At 40.0% G+C, this 18,663-nt stretch overlaps 1 protein-coding gene across 6 annotated transcripts in view; it reads left to right on the forward strand.

The window, feature by feature from the left end:
• The window catches only part of MAP2K6 (mitogen-activated protein kinase kinase 6), a 112,145-nt gene that overhangs the window by 58,718 nt on the left and 34,764 nt on the right, over positions 1–18,663 (forward strand). For 2 of the 6 annotated variants that reach the window (XM_081027958.1, XM_081027959.1), the window contains exons 2-4: positions 8,714–8,780; positions 17,812–17,860; positions 18,443–18,556. In XM_081027958.1, the coding sequence (XP_080884084.1) occupies positions 8,714–8,780; positions 17,812–17,860; positions 18,443–18,556 (230 nt within the window). Of the gene's footprint in view, positions 1–5,357; positions 5,525–5,896; positions 6,135–8,493; positions 8,625–8,713; positions 8,781–17,811; positions 17,861–18,442; positions 18,557–18,663 lie in introns of those variants that run through there. The other 4 variants (XM_081027961.1, XM_081027960.1, XM_081027962.1 and 1 more) reach the window with 4 other exon arrangements.

The raw sequence follows: 18,663 nt of genomic DNA on the forward strand, positions 1-18,663 counted from the left end.
ATTCCTTTGCAAAGGACCATTTCGGAATGTGTTGGCATGTTGGCAGTGCTGCTCTGTACATAACAGTGTCTTCTCCTCTGACACATCCAGCAATTCTTTGTCCTTCGCTGTCTTCATTCGCATCTCATTGTCTCAGGGTTCTTGCCTTGGCTGCCCATTCTCCTCTTTTTGTCCCCACACCCCCAATTAATTTTGTACTTAACCGTGTTTCTCCAAAAATAGGACCTACCCGGAAAATAAGCCCCAATTAAGATTGTCAGCCAGACGGACGTGTTCAGGACATTATGACGATGTTCCAGAAGATGACATGACTGTATTTGAATAGATGTAGATTGTTGTTCGTGAAAAAATAAGGCATCCCCTGAAAAACGTCCTAATGAGTCTTTTGGAGCAAAAATTAATATGAGACCTGGTCTTATTTTCGGGGAAACATGGTATCTGTTTGTGGCTCCCAGATCTACACGCGCCGCCCCCACCTATCTTAAGCTCCCTTTGCCTGCTTGAAATCTGCCACATCCATCCCTCCGGAATCTTACCCTTAACACATCTGAACTGGAACTCCCTAGCTGCCCTCTCCCTGCACCACCCCAACTGGCCTGATGTTCCTCTTTCATTTAATTTCATCTACATATGGAAAAGCCAGATTACTACTAATTACTACCACTACTACTACTACTACTATTACTGCTTATTATTATTGCCTACTACTACTTATTACTTACTGTTACTGCTGCTACTACTAATTACTACTACTACTATGCTTATCTTCTATACCTTATTTAATTAAAAGTAAGTTTTCCCTTTTTTTCTATAGCTCTTATCCAGATAATTATCAGAGCCTATAGATTTTGCCTCTGCAAAGTTTAAGCAGCTTATTTATTAGGCAGATTGCTGTGGTCTCTGCCTCTTTTTTCTTTTTTTTTTAAAAGGAATTTATTATTATTTTTTAGATTTTATTGGGGAAGGGCAACAGGACTTTATTGGGGAACAGTGTATATTTCTAGGACTTTTTATTGGGGAACAGTGGTGTGTTTTCCCCAGGACTCTCGTCAGCTCCATCGAAGTCAAGTTGTTGTCCTTTCAATCTTAGTTGTGGAGAGCACAGCTCAGCTCCAGGTCCAGTCACCGTTGTTAGTTTCAGGGGGCGCAGCCCACCATCCCTTGTGGGAGTTGAACCAACAACCTTGTCGTTGAGAGCACACTCTCCAACCTACTGAGCCATCTGGCCACCTGGGATCTCAGCGGCAGCTCATTGACTTCATTCTAGTTGCGGAGGGCGCACTCGCTGGCCCATGTGGGAATCGAACTGGCAGCCCTGTTGCCCAGAGCCCACGCTCTAACCAACTGAGCCATCCGTCCGCCCCTGCCTCTTTTTTCTTGGGTGTAATGCTTACTCTGTACATGGGCCAGACATGAAGTATGGCTTTGAAGAGCTTGCATTCTGGTGGAAGAGATGGGTTCAATCAATCAGTGGAGGAAGAGAGATTAAAGACATATTCAGAGAACTGTGACCACACAGATGAAGGGTGTTTATTGCCTGTTTTTTGTGGGAGACTTCCTGAGGAGAACATGCTGGAACTGAGTGTTGAAGTTGACCAGTGGAGACAGGTGATAAGAACATTGCAGGAAAAATATGAACAAAGACCTGGTAGCTTAAAACACCAAGGTGTATGTATATATGTAGGATTGTGTGTGTGTGTGTGTGTGTGTGTGTGTGTGTGTGTATCACAGTTTGAAAATGTCCTGCAGATATCAGATGAATCTTGTTACGTTATTTTTTTTGAAACATACATGATATGGGATGACACTCCTCTACTGAAAAACATAGATGACTTCTCTTATATCTAAAATTTTAAAATTATTAGTTACAGCCTTTCAGTCTTTGGATCTCATGTGCTTTTCCAGCCTTCTTTCTGCTACTATCCTCTATTTTGTCCTAAGTACACAACTCACAATTCTTTGAATATACCATGATGCCTTTTCACCACCAAATGGGAACTCATTCTCATTCTACTTGGAATTTCATGTTGTCTTCCGAAGTCCTGTTTGTCAAAATCCTACCCATTCTCTTTTTTTTAAAAAAACTTTTTATTATGAAAACATTTACATAGATAAAAAGAAGACAAAATAGTACAATGAACACTCATGTGCTCTCAAAGCCTGCCGGTTATCAAAGGACCACCTCAAATACCACTTCCTCTGTCAGATCATTTTTTTCTCTTTCACCTTGCCCGATTTCCTCTCTCCTGCTTTGACCTCCTGTATACTGATGGTGTAATACTTGTATACCACACATGCTCTCTGATACTACGGGAACTGGTTTTTATTGTCCTCTGATTTTTTCAAAGCAGAATTTGTCACTGAATGAACTTTTTGTACCTTTCAGTGTCTACTTTGATGAGTTATTGACAGTTTTTGCTCAAAGATATAGATGGCCCAGTGAGGTGCTTCATGTGGAATTTCTTACTGGCCAGAAAAAAATTGATTGGTGATGCGGGAAGTGATAGGAACATGGTGGAAAGTGATCTTGTTATTATAAAGAGAGAAACAGTGAAAAAAGGAAACACGTTACTTAGACATACACTTGACAGGGGGTTCTTGACCCTGGCTAGGATGTTCAATCACTTGTGGAGTTTTTTAAAAAAGTGTGTGGTACAGCCACTTTGGAAGACAGTTTGGCCGTTTCTTACAAAACGAATCCTCTTACCATATAATCTAGCAATTGCACTCCTTAGTTATTTGCCCAAAGGCGTTGAAAACTTATGGGCACACAAAAAGATGCACACAGATGTTTTTATAACTGCTTTATTCAGAATTGCCAAAACTTGGAAGCTAACAAGATGCCCTTTAGTAGGTGAATGGATTAATGAACTCTGGTCCATCCAGACAATGGAATATTATTCAGCGCTAAAAAGAAATGAGCTATCAAGCTATGAAAAGATACGGAGGAACCTTAGATGCAAAGAAGCCAAATCAGAAAAGGTTATATACTGCATGATTCCAACTATATGACATTTTGGAAAAGGCAAAACTGGGAATAGTAACAGATCAATGGTTGCCAGTGGTCGGATGGGGAGGGGGATGGAGGGCTAAATAGGGAGAGCAGAGGATTTTTAGGACAGTGAAATACTCTGTATGATACTATAACAATGGATACATTCATATCATAACACATTTGTCCAAACCCATAGAATGCACAACACCAAGAGTGAACCCTATTGTGAACGATAAACTTTGGATGATAATGTTGTGTTGCTGTAGGTTTGTCACGTGTAACAAGTGTACCACTCTGGTGGGGGATGGTAATAGTGGGAGAGGCTGTGCACGTGTGGAGGGAGGAGGTATATGGGAAATCTCTGTACTGCCCCTTCGATTTTGCTGTATAAAACTGCTCTATGAAAAAAGGATAAGCCTCTATTACAAAAAAACAAAAAGCTTCAGATGCTTTACCCCTAGCGATCCTGAGTCTACAGAGCTGAAGTTCTCATAGTCAGTGGGAATCAAGAGAATATGATTCAAGACTGATGAGATGTTTAAAACATGTAAATTTAACATAAGAGGGGAAGAACAGAAGATGGCATCCGAAGACATAAGCTGTCCAGCCAGGGGGCATTCTGCTTCCTTCATATTTTAAAAATGTAAGCACAAGCATGGAAGGAAGAAAAGAAACTAGTATTTATTGAGCATCTATTATATTCCAGACTCGGCGAGACAGCGTGAATAAGTGGTACAGCTGGGATTTTAAACGAGGTCTGTTGATACTTAAGTTTATACTATTTCTACACCATTCTGTTTTTTATTTAAAATTTTGAAGGCCTCAATAATGTGCAGAACAGTCAAGAAAAGAACAATACGTGTTCAGTCAACAGGTATTTGCGATTTGTAAGCCCTGGACAAAATCGCTGTCGCAATGGAGTTTATACGGGGAAGATAGGAAACACATAAGTAACACATAAATGCAAGAATAAGGTAATTTGAGACTGTGAGAAAAGGTATGAGAAATATAAATGGAAGACGGTCATGGAGATCTATTTTAGACAGAATGGACATTTTAAACTAAAGTGTTAGCGATTCCCTCAAGTTGCACTGATTCCGTATTGTGTGTGAGATGCCAGAATGTGAAAGCTGGCCCGTGTGGACAGTGATCCTTAAGGAGTGTTCAGGAAGGTCTGGAAAGGTTCTGTGGGGCGTTTGATAAGTGTGGTGAATTTGGAAGGTTGAGTTCCTGTCCACAAGAGGGCCAGAGTCCTGTAGGCAGAGGGAACACAAAGGTCAAGTCAAAACTCATCTGCCTCCTTGAAGTCAAATGACTGCGTCTTTTATAATGAGCTTTGCAGCTTTTCTTCTGTAAATTTTATGTAATCCCAAGGAAATTTGGCATAATGATTGGACTCTCGGTGGTGGGTGAGATCCGGTGCTTTGGGGCAATGGAATCATCTGTGTCCATTTCCATATCGCTGCTGTCGGGCCAGCTTTCTCCCTGCACGCCCTTCCCTCTGCCCTGCTTCATTAATTGCTTTGCATCCGATCACTGTAATTTAATAACATATAATGACACTTCTCTGCCAATTTTAGTGCCAGCTACCTTTGGAACTGAAGCCTAGATGCCAGTATTAAGGAGAGGGCAGCCAAGGCCTCCAGGTTGCCAGTTACTTGGCTGGAAATCCCATTCACATTGGGAAACAGATTTTTAAAATACATTTGGCAACTGGAAGCAATGCCATCCTTTTGTAAAGCTGTGTCAATAATCATAAACCCTCATAACCATGCTCCCCACTCGCTCCCCCTTTCCCTCAAACCCTCAGCCAAGCTGACAAATATTTGGGCGTCATCATAGCCTCATGATGCCACCTTCTGCTGACCCTGTGGGATTCTCTTGCTGTTTGGGTTGGCACCGGAGCACGATATTCTGTTTTATGTAATAAGGCACATGGAGAGAAGCCCTTTGTGCTTTGCCTTACCGAGTGGGTGCTGAGCAAGAGGTCTTCGTACCCCATCATTTTCGGTATGGGCAAAGCTAGTGCACATTTCTGTGGCCTGGTAAATGTTTTCTAACTATTGGCAAGGTTTTTTCTTTTTCCCCAGTGCCATTTTGCTCTAAGCCAGGATCATAGTGACCCAGTTTTGGCTTAAGATGAATTTTGCAAATATACAGAGGGTGCCCCCCAAAAGGTATGCATATTTTAAGAAAGGAAAAAACTATTAAAATTGTAATACTCACTACGTACTAGATAACAAAAGAGGAATACAAGTCATGTGTATACATTTTTTTTGGCACTCCCGTGTGTGTGTGTGTCTGTGTGTGTGTGTGTGTGTGTGTGTGTGTGGTGGGGGGCTACAGTGTCCTCAGAGAAAACAGGCATGGGTGTGACACAGGCTGATGTAATGCAGTCCTGCATGTTCTCCGACGGCCGAGCAGGCTAACCCTTTGCAGATTGTACCAAAAAGAGGATAACGCTTACCGAACTCTCTCCAGAAGTATGCAGAATTCTCTCTTGGAGAAGGCTTGTTGCTGGCATGTAACGTAAGCTAGAGCCTCTTTTCGGATATATTTTTCATTTGTTCTTTAGACTATCAAGGGAAAAGGCCGTTCACCATCATTGGCCACTTAGCGTTATTATTCATGTTGCTCCCTCTCATTAATTTTTTTATATCAACAGTATTAAATGTTAACGTCAGGGGTTGGCAGCCTTGCTAGGGGAACAGATTGCTTCGAAATCAACACAGCTGGAAACTGACCACGTATTGTTTTTCTTTCTTTTTAGAAATGAAAGAGGCATTTTTGTAGAAAGGCTGGAGAATGCTGTGCTGTGCAGTTACTTTGCAGATTTATTCCTCCAAGTCTGGTTAACGATTAATGTCACGCCTTGGTGTCCAAACGGACCCACTTCTCCCTTCCTGAAGTTGCAGTTTCCCGGGAACAATACACTCCCGAGGTTTGCTGCGATCCTCTCTTGAGGGAGGGGGTGGAGTCTGTTCAGTGCCGTTTGTCTCTGTTGAAGTGTGGTCTTCAGAGCTAAGGAAAGAATGCCTTCTGTGGGGGTTTCTCTGCTTGCCCTCCCTGCAACCTTGAAAAGCTCATCGGAGTCATTTCTGATGGCTTCCCACGGGGCTGCCCTTCCAGTGGTGGGCACGTAAGTGAATTACCGAATGTTGGTGTGCGCGTTTGAGATTTTTGTTTTATTTGATCCACTGTTAAAAATGAAGGCAGGGTATTTTCTAATGGTGTAATTCAACTAGGCAGCTAGGTTCTGTGTGTCCTGGAACTGTCATTCTAATTGTTGTCAGAAGAGAACCAGAGGCCCTCTTTTCTCACATCTCGAAGACTTGGTTGTTATTTTGGTCATTTATTTCATGAGTCTCTGCCCCAAAAGGTTTCTCTCTTTCTCTCATTTACTATTTCTTTGTATAGGCATGTTGGATGATTTGCTGAGTTATAGTGTAGTAATAACCGATTGCCATTAATGAATTGCTAATAATTCATTGCTTTGGTGGAATGATCCTTTGTTATGCTAAAGTTTCTCAGAGGAGGTTTTTCCATAAATAGCTGTTTCTCTTGAATCTATTGTGTAAGAGCTGAGTTAGAAATGAAGAGGAGAGAGATGTAAGAATTGAAGAGTAACTTCTGCTTTGGGCGTGCTGAAATGGCAACTGGGAAGCTTTGTTCCCAGGTAAAATAGATTTTACTTTTGTTTAGTTTTATTTTTAAAATATCAAGGGAATTACAGGATTGTATGTGTTGGGATTACCTGAATTAACCTGTCACCTGTACTGTCATACGTACATAGTTATCTGGACAATTTGAATTTGTTATTCATTTCTTACTAGAGTATCTCATTTAAAATAGCATTCCCATTTATTTAACTGAGGCCCATGAATGGGAATTGTGGGACTTATGCCATATATCTAGTATTTGGATTCTCACAGTCAGATCCCTGGTACACAGTATTATTGTTCCTAGTACATAGTGCAGGTCTATGTATTGTCAGTAACTGACTAACTTAGTAAACTGTGCTCAATGGCCACTGGAGCCCCAGAAACAGGAAAGTAAATGATGAGTTTTTAATCTTATAAAATGTATAGATAAGCCAAAAGGAGGAGAGAATGGAGAAAAGCTGTTAAAATGAAGCTGGTCCTAAAAGGCTTTCTCTATGTTGATGACTGCCAAGCATATTTTTTCCTGGCTGTATACAACTTGGCCACATTGATCTAGATTTTGGATTTTTGAATGCATGGGGGAAGACAAGACTCACTTATACATTATATTGCACTTTGATAATATGGCCAATTCTGTTACAAATTTCTTAAGTGACACTTATCTTTTAATGCCACTATACAGATTCTTTCTTTAAATGATTATAGTTAATAGCTACTGAAAACATCTTAGTACTCTTTCATGTTATCTCATTTGATTCTCCTATCAGTCCAATAGGTAGGCATTGATGTTGCTTCCTCTCTTTACATTTGAGGATATTGAGAGTCAGAGGAAAAGTGACTCTGAGATCCGTGGGTGAGGGGAGGAACCTAATGTAAGCTGTTTTTATTTTTTTAAAAAACCCTCAAAATCCCGTACTCCCTCTACCTCTCTCTCTAGCCATCTCTAAACTTCTTCCATTGTGGAATAGTGGTAAGGACACTAACCTGGGTGTTCGGAGACTTGGATTCTGATTCAGGCTGGGTTATGGTGAGCAGTCACTGAAGCCTTTGGATATTGTTTTCCAGCAAGGAGGTTATGATATTTGATTTCTTGAGTTACTTTGTGGCTTCAGAATCTTTATGCCGGGTCTTGTCCAGGGCTGGTGTCAGCTCTGCAGTGCTCACCTGCGGTATAGAGAAGAGGTGAGAAAGAAAGGAGAACCGTGGGCGTTATATGCAGCTCTGATTCATTGTGAAGAGACACAAGATCTCCTTAGCTGAAGAAAATCCCAGGCCCTTACACGGCCGTTTTCTCTGATCTGCTTCCTGAGCTGGCATTTCTCAGTCTGTTCTTTTTGACTCATCAACAAAAGCATTTGAGCCAAGCACTCTTGTGGTTTCAGCTCAGGAATGAACACATTAGTTATGTCCCCATCTGGCTCCCTAAGAAGCGATAACCTCCTTGCATGAGCCCATCTGTTATCTTAGTCTTTTTGGAACAGGGCAAATGTAAATAAATATCACTCTATTCCTCTCTTAGGTATTTCAACTTCTGGCAGGTGGTTGAGAATGGGCAGGGCAGGCAGTGGGAAAGTATATTTTATTTTACTCCATGGTTAACTCTATCAGTTGCTCACAGATCACTTTAGAAAATTGTGGGATCCTGGGATAAAGGTGACTGACTACAGTTGACTGACATTAAAAAAAAAAAAAGTATAACCAACACCATCTGCCATCACCACGGTCATGTATTAAGAAAGAACAAAGAAGGTGAAATGACAAACTCTCATCAGGGAGGAAGGGTAGATCTTCCTAGGTAAAGGGAGTCGGCATTCTTATACTGACATTTTTACCGTGGACTGGTGAACAACCTCACCTGTGACCACAGTTCGCATTTGGGAAGCTCTGCTCAGCCTGGTGCATCGGTGCTCATCAGAGACTTCCTGGGTAGGAAGTTCTGAACGGGGCGATGCAAGCTACGTTCCCAGGTCAGCCCTTGTCTCCTGCTGCAGACTCTGCCCCTGCGCTTGTGCTGTGATTTTAAACCTTAACTTTATCCTTATGTCTTTCCCCATAGGCAAGAAGCGAAACCCTGGCCTTAAAATCCCAAAGGAAGCCTTTGAACAACCTCAGACCAGTTCCACGTAAGTTGGCAAGATCATCATCTTAATCCAAACACTAGCACTTTACAGACTTTTGGGGCATGGGGGTTTGGTTTTGGACTGGTGAGAGATATCTTGACTATGGAAACGGTTGTTAGAAGGAAGAGCCCTTTAAGGGAAGCCGTGGGCTCACCGTTCTGAGACCTGAAGTAAACACACTTGGTCAGTCAGTCTGGGATGAATGGGTAGCTTTGAACTCAGTGTGTCACATTACTGGTTGGCTGAAAATTGAGTGTCCCAAATGCATTTGGCAGAAGGAGCCCTATATAAGTCCAGAAAGGTCCCTGGATGTGGACTTTTTTCCTTTTTGCCTTGTTTCCCCGAAAACAAGACATAGCCGGACAATCAACACTAATGCGTCTTTTGGAGCAAAAATTAATGTAAGACCCGGTCTTACAGTAAAATAAGACCGGGTCTTATATAATATAATATAAAACTGGGTCTTCTATTAATTTTTGTTCCAAAAGACGCACTAGAGCTGATTGTCCGGCTAGGTCTTATTTTCGGGGAAATAGGGTAGATTTGAGCAAACAAGTGAATCGTTGTGAGAGCAACTACTATAAAACTTGAGTTGAGATGGAAAATGGTATTTGGTGAGCACTCAGCATCCTGACACCTAAATCCTATCCCATATAAACAGGAGGCAAAATGAGGTAAAGGAACACTTCTTTATGAGCTGAGGCTTTGGCCCAAATCCCCAAGTAAGCTAAAGTCCTAACGAACCAGGACACACACTCCCTGAGGCTCCCTCTTGTTTCTTTGTCTCTCTGTGGGGTGGGGAGGGGGAGAGTCTCTCGTCTCCAGCTGGAGGTGTCTCCACCTCTCAAAGTGTGTGTATGGGAAGAATGGAAGTTACAAGGGAAAAAAATCACAGCAGCGGTACCAGAGAGGCAGAGCAAATAAAAGGGGCCATCCCAATGGAAGCCTGAGTTTTAAGGCTTTTGTTCCTCTCTACAAATTGCCTCTCCTTGTAAAGGTTTTTGACCTTAACTGTCATCCATCCTATCAGAAAAGTGCACGCCCTGGCGTTGGAATGTGCTAGTAAAAATGATTGTGTCACATTTCGTACATCCTACACAAACTTTCCACTGAAGAACCCACCTCTAAGGACAAAGCAGGGTGGTAGAAGGCTATTCTTCAGGGTTCTGGACTGTAGCTCAAGGCCCAAATTCAAGTCAGACTGTTCCTTTTGTGGGAATCTGCCGTTCTCTCCTTATCTACTACCAAGATTGAGGGTTTTTTTTGTTTGTTTTTTATTTTTGCTTTTTTGGTCCTCTGGTTATTTTTTTTCCCCTGCGAACCTGTGGACTCTATAATTAATAACTTTTCCTCTCCAAGTGGTTTCTTAAGAGCGTAGAGTCCAATATGTGGCATCTCTATACTACCTGTGTAAGACTTTATGGGGTACACTTGAAAAATTTGTTATTTTGAAGTAATCGTAGAGTCATAAAAGGTTGCAAAGATATGTACGGGGGAGTCCCATGAACCCTTCCCCGGGCTATGCCCTCCCCCTCAGTGTTAACACAACACAACTATAGGACAATACCCAAATCAAAAAAGGGGCATTGGTTCAAATCATAGAGCTTCTTCAGATTTTACCAGCAATACAAACACTCGTGTGTGTGCGCATGCACACAGTTTTATCACGTGGTAGCCTTACAAAACCACTGCCCTAACCAGGATACTCAACTGTATCGACACTATAAGACTCTTTCCTGGTATTCCTTTATAGCCACACACACTTCTAACCCCTGTCCCTAATCCCTGGCAACCACTACTTGTTCTCCATCTCCATTTTGTTAACTCATGATTGTTATATAAATGGAATCAGGTGTCGTTTTTGACATTGGCTTTTTTCATTCAGTGTAATTTCCTTGCGGTTCATTCAAGTTGTCGTGTGTATCAATAGTTCGTCCCTTGTTATTGCTCAGTACCATCCTATGCTATGGATATGCCAGAGTTTATTCAACCCTTTCACCTTTGCAGGAGACATGAATACTTTAGAGTTTGGAGCTTTATGAATAAAGCTGCTATGAACATTCACATGCAAATGTCTGCATAAAAATATGTTTTATTTCCCTGGGATCTAAGTCCAGGAGTGTAATTGCTGGGTCATATGGTAAGTCCATTTTTAGTTTTGAAAGAACTGCCAGAATAGATTCCAGAGTGATTTCATCATTTTACATTCTGAGCGACAATGTATGAATGATCCACCTTCTCAGCAACCCTGCCAACCTTATCATTGTTTTCATTTTAGCCTTTCTGATAGAAGTGTAGCGATACAGCACTATCGTTTTCATTTTCATTTCTGTAATAGCTAATGATGTTGAATACTTTTAAGTTTTTCTTTTCCATCCATTTATCTTTTCCTGGTGAAATGTTTGTGCACATCTTTGCCTATTTTATAATTAGATTGTTTTTTAATGTTTCGTGAGTTTTGTGAGTTCTTTATCCATTCTAGACACAAGGAGGTGGCAGATATGTGATTTAAAAACATTTTCTCCCAGTCTGTAATTGGTCTTTTCGTCCTTTTAGTTTGATGAAGTCCAATCTATTTTTCCTCTTACAATCAATTTTTCCTCTTCAATCAATTTTTCCTCTTACAGATCATGCTTTGGGTGGCAAGTTTTAAACCTTTTGCCTTGTCCCAGGTTCTACAGATTTTCTCCTGTGTTCTTTACTAGAATTTTTATTGTGTTACATTTTAGATTTACGTCCATGATACATTTCGAGTTTAATTTTTGTACAAGGTGTCAGGTTTAGATTGAGCTTTGTTTTTTTGCCAATGGACTTTTTATTCCTCCAGCACCATCTGTTGAAAAGGCTAGCCCTCCTTCATTTAATTGCTTTTGTTCCTTTGTCAAATATTAGTTGAGCATATTGTTTGGATCTATTTCTGGGTTCTCTGTTCTGTTATATGGATGTGTGTATCTGTCCCTCTGCCAAAATCACACTGTCTTGATTACTGCAGCTATATAGTAAGCCTGTACCCTGGGGAAAGTGATTCCTCCCACTTTGTCTTGTTTTTCAAAATTATTTTGGCTATTCTAGGACTTTTCTTTTTTCATATTATTTTAGTATAAGCTTATCTATATCTTCAAGTAAACTTGCTGAGATTTTGATTGGAATTGCATGTAACGTATAGATCAATTTAGGGAAAATCGACATCTTTTGCTATATTGAGTCTTTCAATCCATGAACATGGTAGATTTCTCCAAGTATTTAGATTTTTTGATTTTTTAAATCAATATTTTATAGTTTTTATCATACACATTGTCTGCATTAGGTGTTATTAAGATTTATACTTAAGTATTTCATTTTGGGGGAGCAATTATAAATGGTATTCCATTTTTAATTTTCATTTCCACTTGTTCATTGTCAGTATAGAGAAATGCAATTGATTTTCTTTGTTGATCTTGTGTCCTATGACCTTACTAAACTCACTTATTAGTTCCAGGTTTTTTGTAGATTTCTTTGAGTTTTATATGTAGATAGCCATACATTCTGCAAATATCATTTTATTTCTTCCTTTCCAAACTGTACTTAAAAAAATTTTTTTTTAATTGGGGAATATTGGAGAACAGTGTATTTTTCCAGGACCCATCAGCTCCAAGTCAAGTTGTTGTTTTCAATTTAGTTGTGGAGGGCGCAGTTCACTGGCCAATGTAGGAATCGAACCGGCGACCTTGGTGTTATGAGCACTGTGCTCTAACCAACTGAGCCAACTGACCACCCCTAAAGAGGACTTTTTAAAATTTTGTTTTCTTACCTTATTTCAGTGGCAAGCATGTTAAATAAGATCAATGAGAGCAGGCGACCTTCCTTTGTTCTGCATCTAAGAAAGCATTTAATCTGTCACTATGAAGCATGATGTTAGGTTTTTGTAGATGCGGTTTATGAGGTGGAAGAAGGCCCTCTCTGCTTGTAGTGTACTGAGAGTTTTTATTATGAATGTGTGTTGAATACTTTTGTGCATCAGTTGATACGACCATAGATTTTTCTTCTTTGTCCTATTGATATGGAGTACACTGATTGATTTTTAAAATATCAAACTAGCCTTGCATACCAAAAATAAATCTCACTGGGTTATGGTGTATTACCTTTTTACATATTGTTGATTTGATCTGCTAAAACTTTGTTGAAGATTTTTTTCTTTTTTGGTATGTGCTATTATTTTCTCGTTTTGGTATTCAGATAATACTCACCTCAAAATGAGTTGGTAAGAACTTTTTGTTCAAGTTTCTGGCAGACACTGTAAGGTTGTAAGTCCTTAAAAAATTTTTTTTGAGGTATAATTGACATATAACATTATCTTAGTTTCAGATGTACAACATAAATTATTCAATATATGCAATTCTTTTTATTTTTTTAATGTTTGCTAAAATTTTCCAGTGAAACAAAATCGGCCTGGGTGTTTCTTTTTCTGGAGCTTTTTGACTACAAATTCAATTTCCTTAATAGTTATAGGACTAGTCAGCTGATCTGTTTCATCTTGGATAAGTTTTGGTAGTTTGTGGTTTTTAAGGAATTGGTCCATTTCTTCTAAGTTGTTGAATTTATGAGAGTAAAGTTGTTCATAGTATTTCCTAAATATCTCTTTAATGGCTGCAGGATATGTTGTGACATAACCTGTTTTTTTCCTGATATTGGTAATTCGTGTTCTCTCTTCCTAGAGGTTTATCACTTTTATTGAGTTTTTTTTTTTTAAGAACCAACTTTGTTTTTCTTTATTTTCCTGTTTTCAATTTTGTCGATTTCTGCTCTTATCTTTATTTTTTCCTTTGGGATATGTTTTTATATCAACCTCCCAACTGTTTATATTCCCTATAAAAATGTTTATTGTTCACCTTCTAATTTGTATTAATTTTCTGTATTTTATGAATTTTTGAAAACCACCATAAATCCTTCCTTGAAATAAAGAAATGAATAAAAACCCATGCAAGGATCAAAGTAGTTTCTATGTTGTCTTCCCCTCATGTGGTGGAGTATACTTTGAATGTACTTTCCTGTTTCACTGTATAAAGCCAAGAGCATCACTTCATTATTGTAGACCATATCTCTTTCGCCATATTATTATTGTTGTTATTTTAATGCCCAGCTAAAATTTGTGCTCCTAAAGAAGTAGTTTCCACATTTTGAGTTTTTCTTGGCAATTCTTTGAGGTTGGCTTGGTGCCTCTTAGCATTTGTGCCCTGCCTCTTTCTGCCATACGACACAAAAATAAATAACCTGGGACAGAGCTCCATTCTCTTCAGTTTCATGTGTGTGGTCCCTCTGCTTGGGCTTTCCTTCTGAGTAACTGATGCCAGCGTGTCTTTGACTCAGGTTTCTGAGGTGTCCCTTCACTTGATTGGCAGTAACTAATTCTTAATGAATTCAGTGCTAATAAGTATTATTTCATTTAACCCTCACGAGAAGCTCAGGAGGCAGTTACTATTATTCTCACTTTAGAAGTGAGACAAGAGACCTGTACATGGGTCAGGTGTCTTGCTGAAAGCACTCGAATATAACCTTGTGGGTAAGAGTTCAGACTCAGGTGCTGGAATGCCTAAGTTTGTCTTTGGGATCTAAACTTCACGATTTGAATGAAAACCTTAGGCAAATTACCCAACCCTACTAAGCCTTAGTTTCCCCTTCCGAAAAACAGGAACAAGCAATGATGTTGCTATGAGGATTTGATGTCATAATCCGTATGAAGTGTCCTAGAGCCTGTTCCACTGTAATTTCTCAATGAAGATAGCCCCCAAGTGTTGTTATCGTTACTCCACTTTAATTATTATTATTAAGTGCAGGAACTGGCATACAAATTCAGGGCTCTGACTCTCAAGTATATGTTCATAGACACATATTAGGCTGGTAGAGACTGTGGACAAACAGTACATAGCTATGAAATGAGAGGCAGGGTCTTTCACTTCTGCAGTTGAGAGGACTTCGTGGTGTGGCTCTGGGTTCTAATGTTACCATCTCTTTGAATGACCTTAAATTATTTTGCCTGTTTCAATGTCAGTTCTTCACATTAAAGTAGAAATAATAATACCTCTAAGAGTTGTGAAAATTAAAGAAGATATTTTATGTAAAGGGTCTAGCCTAGTCTCTGGCCTAAGGAGATGCTGAATAAATATTGTTGCATAGAAGAAGAATAATTGTAATAATGACCATTGAACGGATTATTCATGCTGCATTATCAAAAAATATTATAATAAACCAAAGCTAGTTGTTCATATAAAATAGTAACATGAGATGACCTTTGGAATACCTTTGGTCTTCCAGGCAGGGAATTTGTAATAAGCTTCTTTCCCCAGCAGAGGAAAATATTGAAGAAGTGACAGAGAACATCCACCCACAGTATAAACCACCTACAGAGACTCGGTGCCACAGGCAAACTAATGTGCCCTGTGGCCTTGGACAGAACAGTGTCAACTAATCTAGTACGAGCTGTCAGTCTTGGCCCCATCATTTGATGCCTTTGGCAGAAAGTGATAAACCCACAGGCCCGAGGCTTGGGTGGATTGATCATTTTCATTAGAGGAGGCCTGGGTGCTGAGAGCAAGTTCCTTGGATTCAATCAGATTTGGACTGGAATCATGGCTTCACTACCTGCCAGCAAGTTCATTAAACTCATCTGGGTTTAATGGGAATAATGGTACTCATAGGGTGTGTGTGTGTGAGTGTGTGTCTGCGTGTGTGTGTGGGGGTGTGAGTGTGTCTGTGTGTGAGTGTCTGTGTGTGTGAGTGTGTGTCTGCGTATGTGAGTGTGTGTGTGAGTGTATGTCTGTGTGTGAGTGTGTATCTGTGAATGTGAGAGAGTGTGAGTGGGTGTGTGAGTGTGGGTGTGTGTCTGTGTGTGAGTGTGTGAGAGAGTGTGTGGGTGTGTGAGTGTGTGTGTGAGTGTGGGTGTGTGGGTGTGAGTGTGTGGGTGTGGGTGTGAGTGTGTGTGTGTGTCTGTGTGTGTGTGTGTTAAATAACTAATGCGATGCAGGCAAAGCACTTAACCCAATTTTCAGCATGTATCCTTCTCTCCTTAGGTCATGACGGAGAGTCAGGTGATGGGAGTTTTATTTTCAGCTTGTTGATGACTGTACGGTTTCAGAAAATCACTGAGGTTTTTCTGGGTTTCATTTTTCTCAGCCTAGAAAATGGCACGAAGCCCTCCTATGCGGTTATGACGTAGGGGTATAATGCAAAGTGAGTATAAAGCTGGAGCCAGCAAACTTTTTTTGCAAAGGCCAGGTAGTAAATATGTATGTGTTAGGCTACCTGGGCCACAATGGCTTCCGCCAGATCTTTTTTGTTGTTTGGATTTATAACCCTTTATACTTGTAAACATCATTCTTAGCTGGGCCACAGGCTGTACTTTGCAGAGCCCATGTAGACTTTCAAACCTGGAAGAGGTCTTACCCCGTGCCCTCACTGGTTGGCAAGAAAGCGAAGCTACCCCCAGATAACTAGTAATTTTTCTGCTGCTTCTGTTTTAAAAGGAAAAATGCTGAACAATTGCAAATGATTTTTTTATTGTTTATATTAGTCTCACGTTTCAAGTAATATTTGTCTTTATTTCAGTTGCACTGCAAATCGTACAAATCGTGACAACTAGAGAAAAATAGCTTTGGAAATTTTAAGAATGAGAAATCAGAGAGTAATTCCTCTGTAAAGTGTTGCTGAGGAAAAATTCCCTACTCAGAATCACAAGATATGTAAAAACATCACTGTCCTGTGTGTGTGTGTGTGTGTGTGTGTGTGTGCTCTCGAGAGTCCCTCCTTTCCAGTTTGTGGTTTTAAATTAGTATAGGAACAACTCATTTTAGTCATTCTGTGCATTTCAAAGAGATTTCAAGGTGAGGGAATGCTTGCCATTCAAACCTTAGATTCATGTTTATATCTGTGTCTGTATGTCTACTTTTCCCTTATTGTCTTATTGATTTAGTTAGTTTCAGCAGGAGGGGTAGAATTATAATACATTAGGGTTGGGGAAAGTTGTAATTGGCAGAAGATTCTTTTCTTTCTTCGTTTCATCTTCCCTTCCATTTCCCCTGTGTTTTTCCAGAGACAGTCCTGGCATGGAATGTCCCTTAGTTGCTCTATTTGTTTGATCCTATTAACAGTGTGTTTTTTGGCATTTACTACTTTTGTTGTGATGCTTTTGATGCATTTATTTCAAGAAAATGCTTTTCGAGGCTCTTGGTTAGGTGTGCAGCCAAAGCCAAACATTTTTCTCTTCAGCAGCTTGACATCAACCCAGGCCGTATCGACATAGTAGAAATAAACGCACGTGAGGTGACTACGTGCTCTTTCTGGAGACACAAAATCAGCAAACCTCTGGCTGCTGAGATGACCCCTGGATAGTGTGTGCACAATGTAGAGAAGAAATATCACAACTGAATTAGACAACCTGGTAGAACAGAAAGTATTCTGCCCTCAATTTCAGGGCACCTGGTTTCGTTGTCACCTTGGGCAAGTCATTTCACTTCTCTGGACCTTTTTTCCTTCTCTAAAGGCAGGGACTTAGATTTGGGATTCTTACGGTCTATGAATTTTGTGAGTTAACTCTATACCAATTATTGTTTCTTTAAAAATTGTGGGAAAAGTACTGGGATAATTGGGCACGTTAGTGTTCTTGGATGAAAGAAAAAGTTTGAGGCTCACTAGAATAGTATAATTATCTATGTAACTCTATATATGTGGCTCAATTTATTGGGTGTTTACTGTATGCCAGGCAGTCTGTTAAGTATTTTCCTTGCGATATCTCATTTAATACTCACTCCTACTCCCTGAGGTAGGTATGCTAATATCCTCATGCTAAAGAGGTAATGGAAGCTCAGAGAGATTAAGTAATGTACACCCAAATGTGTTTTATTCCAAATACCATACTGTTAACACTTTCATGCTTTTTTATTTCATTTATGAACTTCCACCTTGGTTCTAGGGAAAAACCTCTATAATCCCATATGATTTTGGAAAGACATATTTGACTCAAATCTCATGTTTTTTTCTTTCTCCCTTTTTTGTTTCTTAGGCCGCCTCGAGATTTAGACTCTAAAGCTTGCATTTCTATTGGAAATCAGGTGAGAAAAGCCATGCCTGCCAGTTAATATCGTGACCATTTTATATGTATGCTTTCTGAGTGCGCATTGAAAAATTTATTTTCGGTAATATGCTGTCGGGATGGATCACAAAGCTTGAATTTAAAGAGAATTGCTGTATGGAGCGCTTGATATTTTTTAATGTCAAATTGAAATCAAGCTGTTGTGGTGCTGAAGGAAGGTATTTGAGGAGAGTAGATGATTCTTTGGAGGGGGGGATGTATTTCTCAATGTGCAAGCATAGATCTAGTTGCCATCAGTCGGCAATTGGATTACACATGTATTGAGGGAGGCATGGCTGAAGAACCGCTTAAACTGAGCAATTTGGAGGCTGAGTTAGCGCTGCCATTCTGTATTGTCTGTGACAAATAGGTGGCATGCTGTGGGAGTCTAAACATCTCCCAACCCTTTTTGCTTTCAGTGGCTGCTGGGAAAAGCTTCTAGGCCAGTAGCTTCTGGACCGGGAATAATCCTTAGAACTGGGAGAAACCAGAGAGAGAACAATGTAGTTTACATCAAATTCATTTTTTTTCTTTCCTATTGTGTTGCTTTTCTCTCTTGAAGAACTTTGAGGTGAAGGCAGATGACCTGGAGCCTATCATGGAACTGGGACGAGGTGCATATGGGGTAGTGGAGAAGATGCGACACGTACCCAGTGGGCAGATCATGGCTGTGAAGGTACAGTTGATGTTTCCCCAGATGTGTTCTATCTGTGGTGTGTTCATACTGTGGTGTATGTATTTGTCCACCTCAATTGCAAATCAACTCTTTCCATAGAAGCAAAA

Source organism: Rhinolophus hipposideros, assembly GCF_964194185.1.
Source record: "Rhinolophus hipposideros genome assembly, chromosome: 20".
Lineage (NCBI taxonomy): Eukaryota > Metazoa > Chordata > Mammalia > Chiroptera > Rhinolophidae > Rhinolophus > Rhinolophus hipposideros.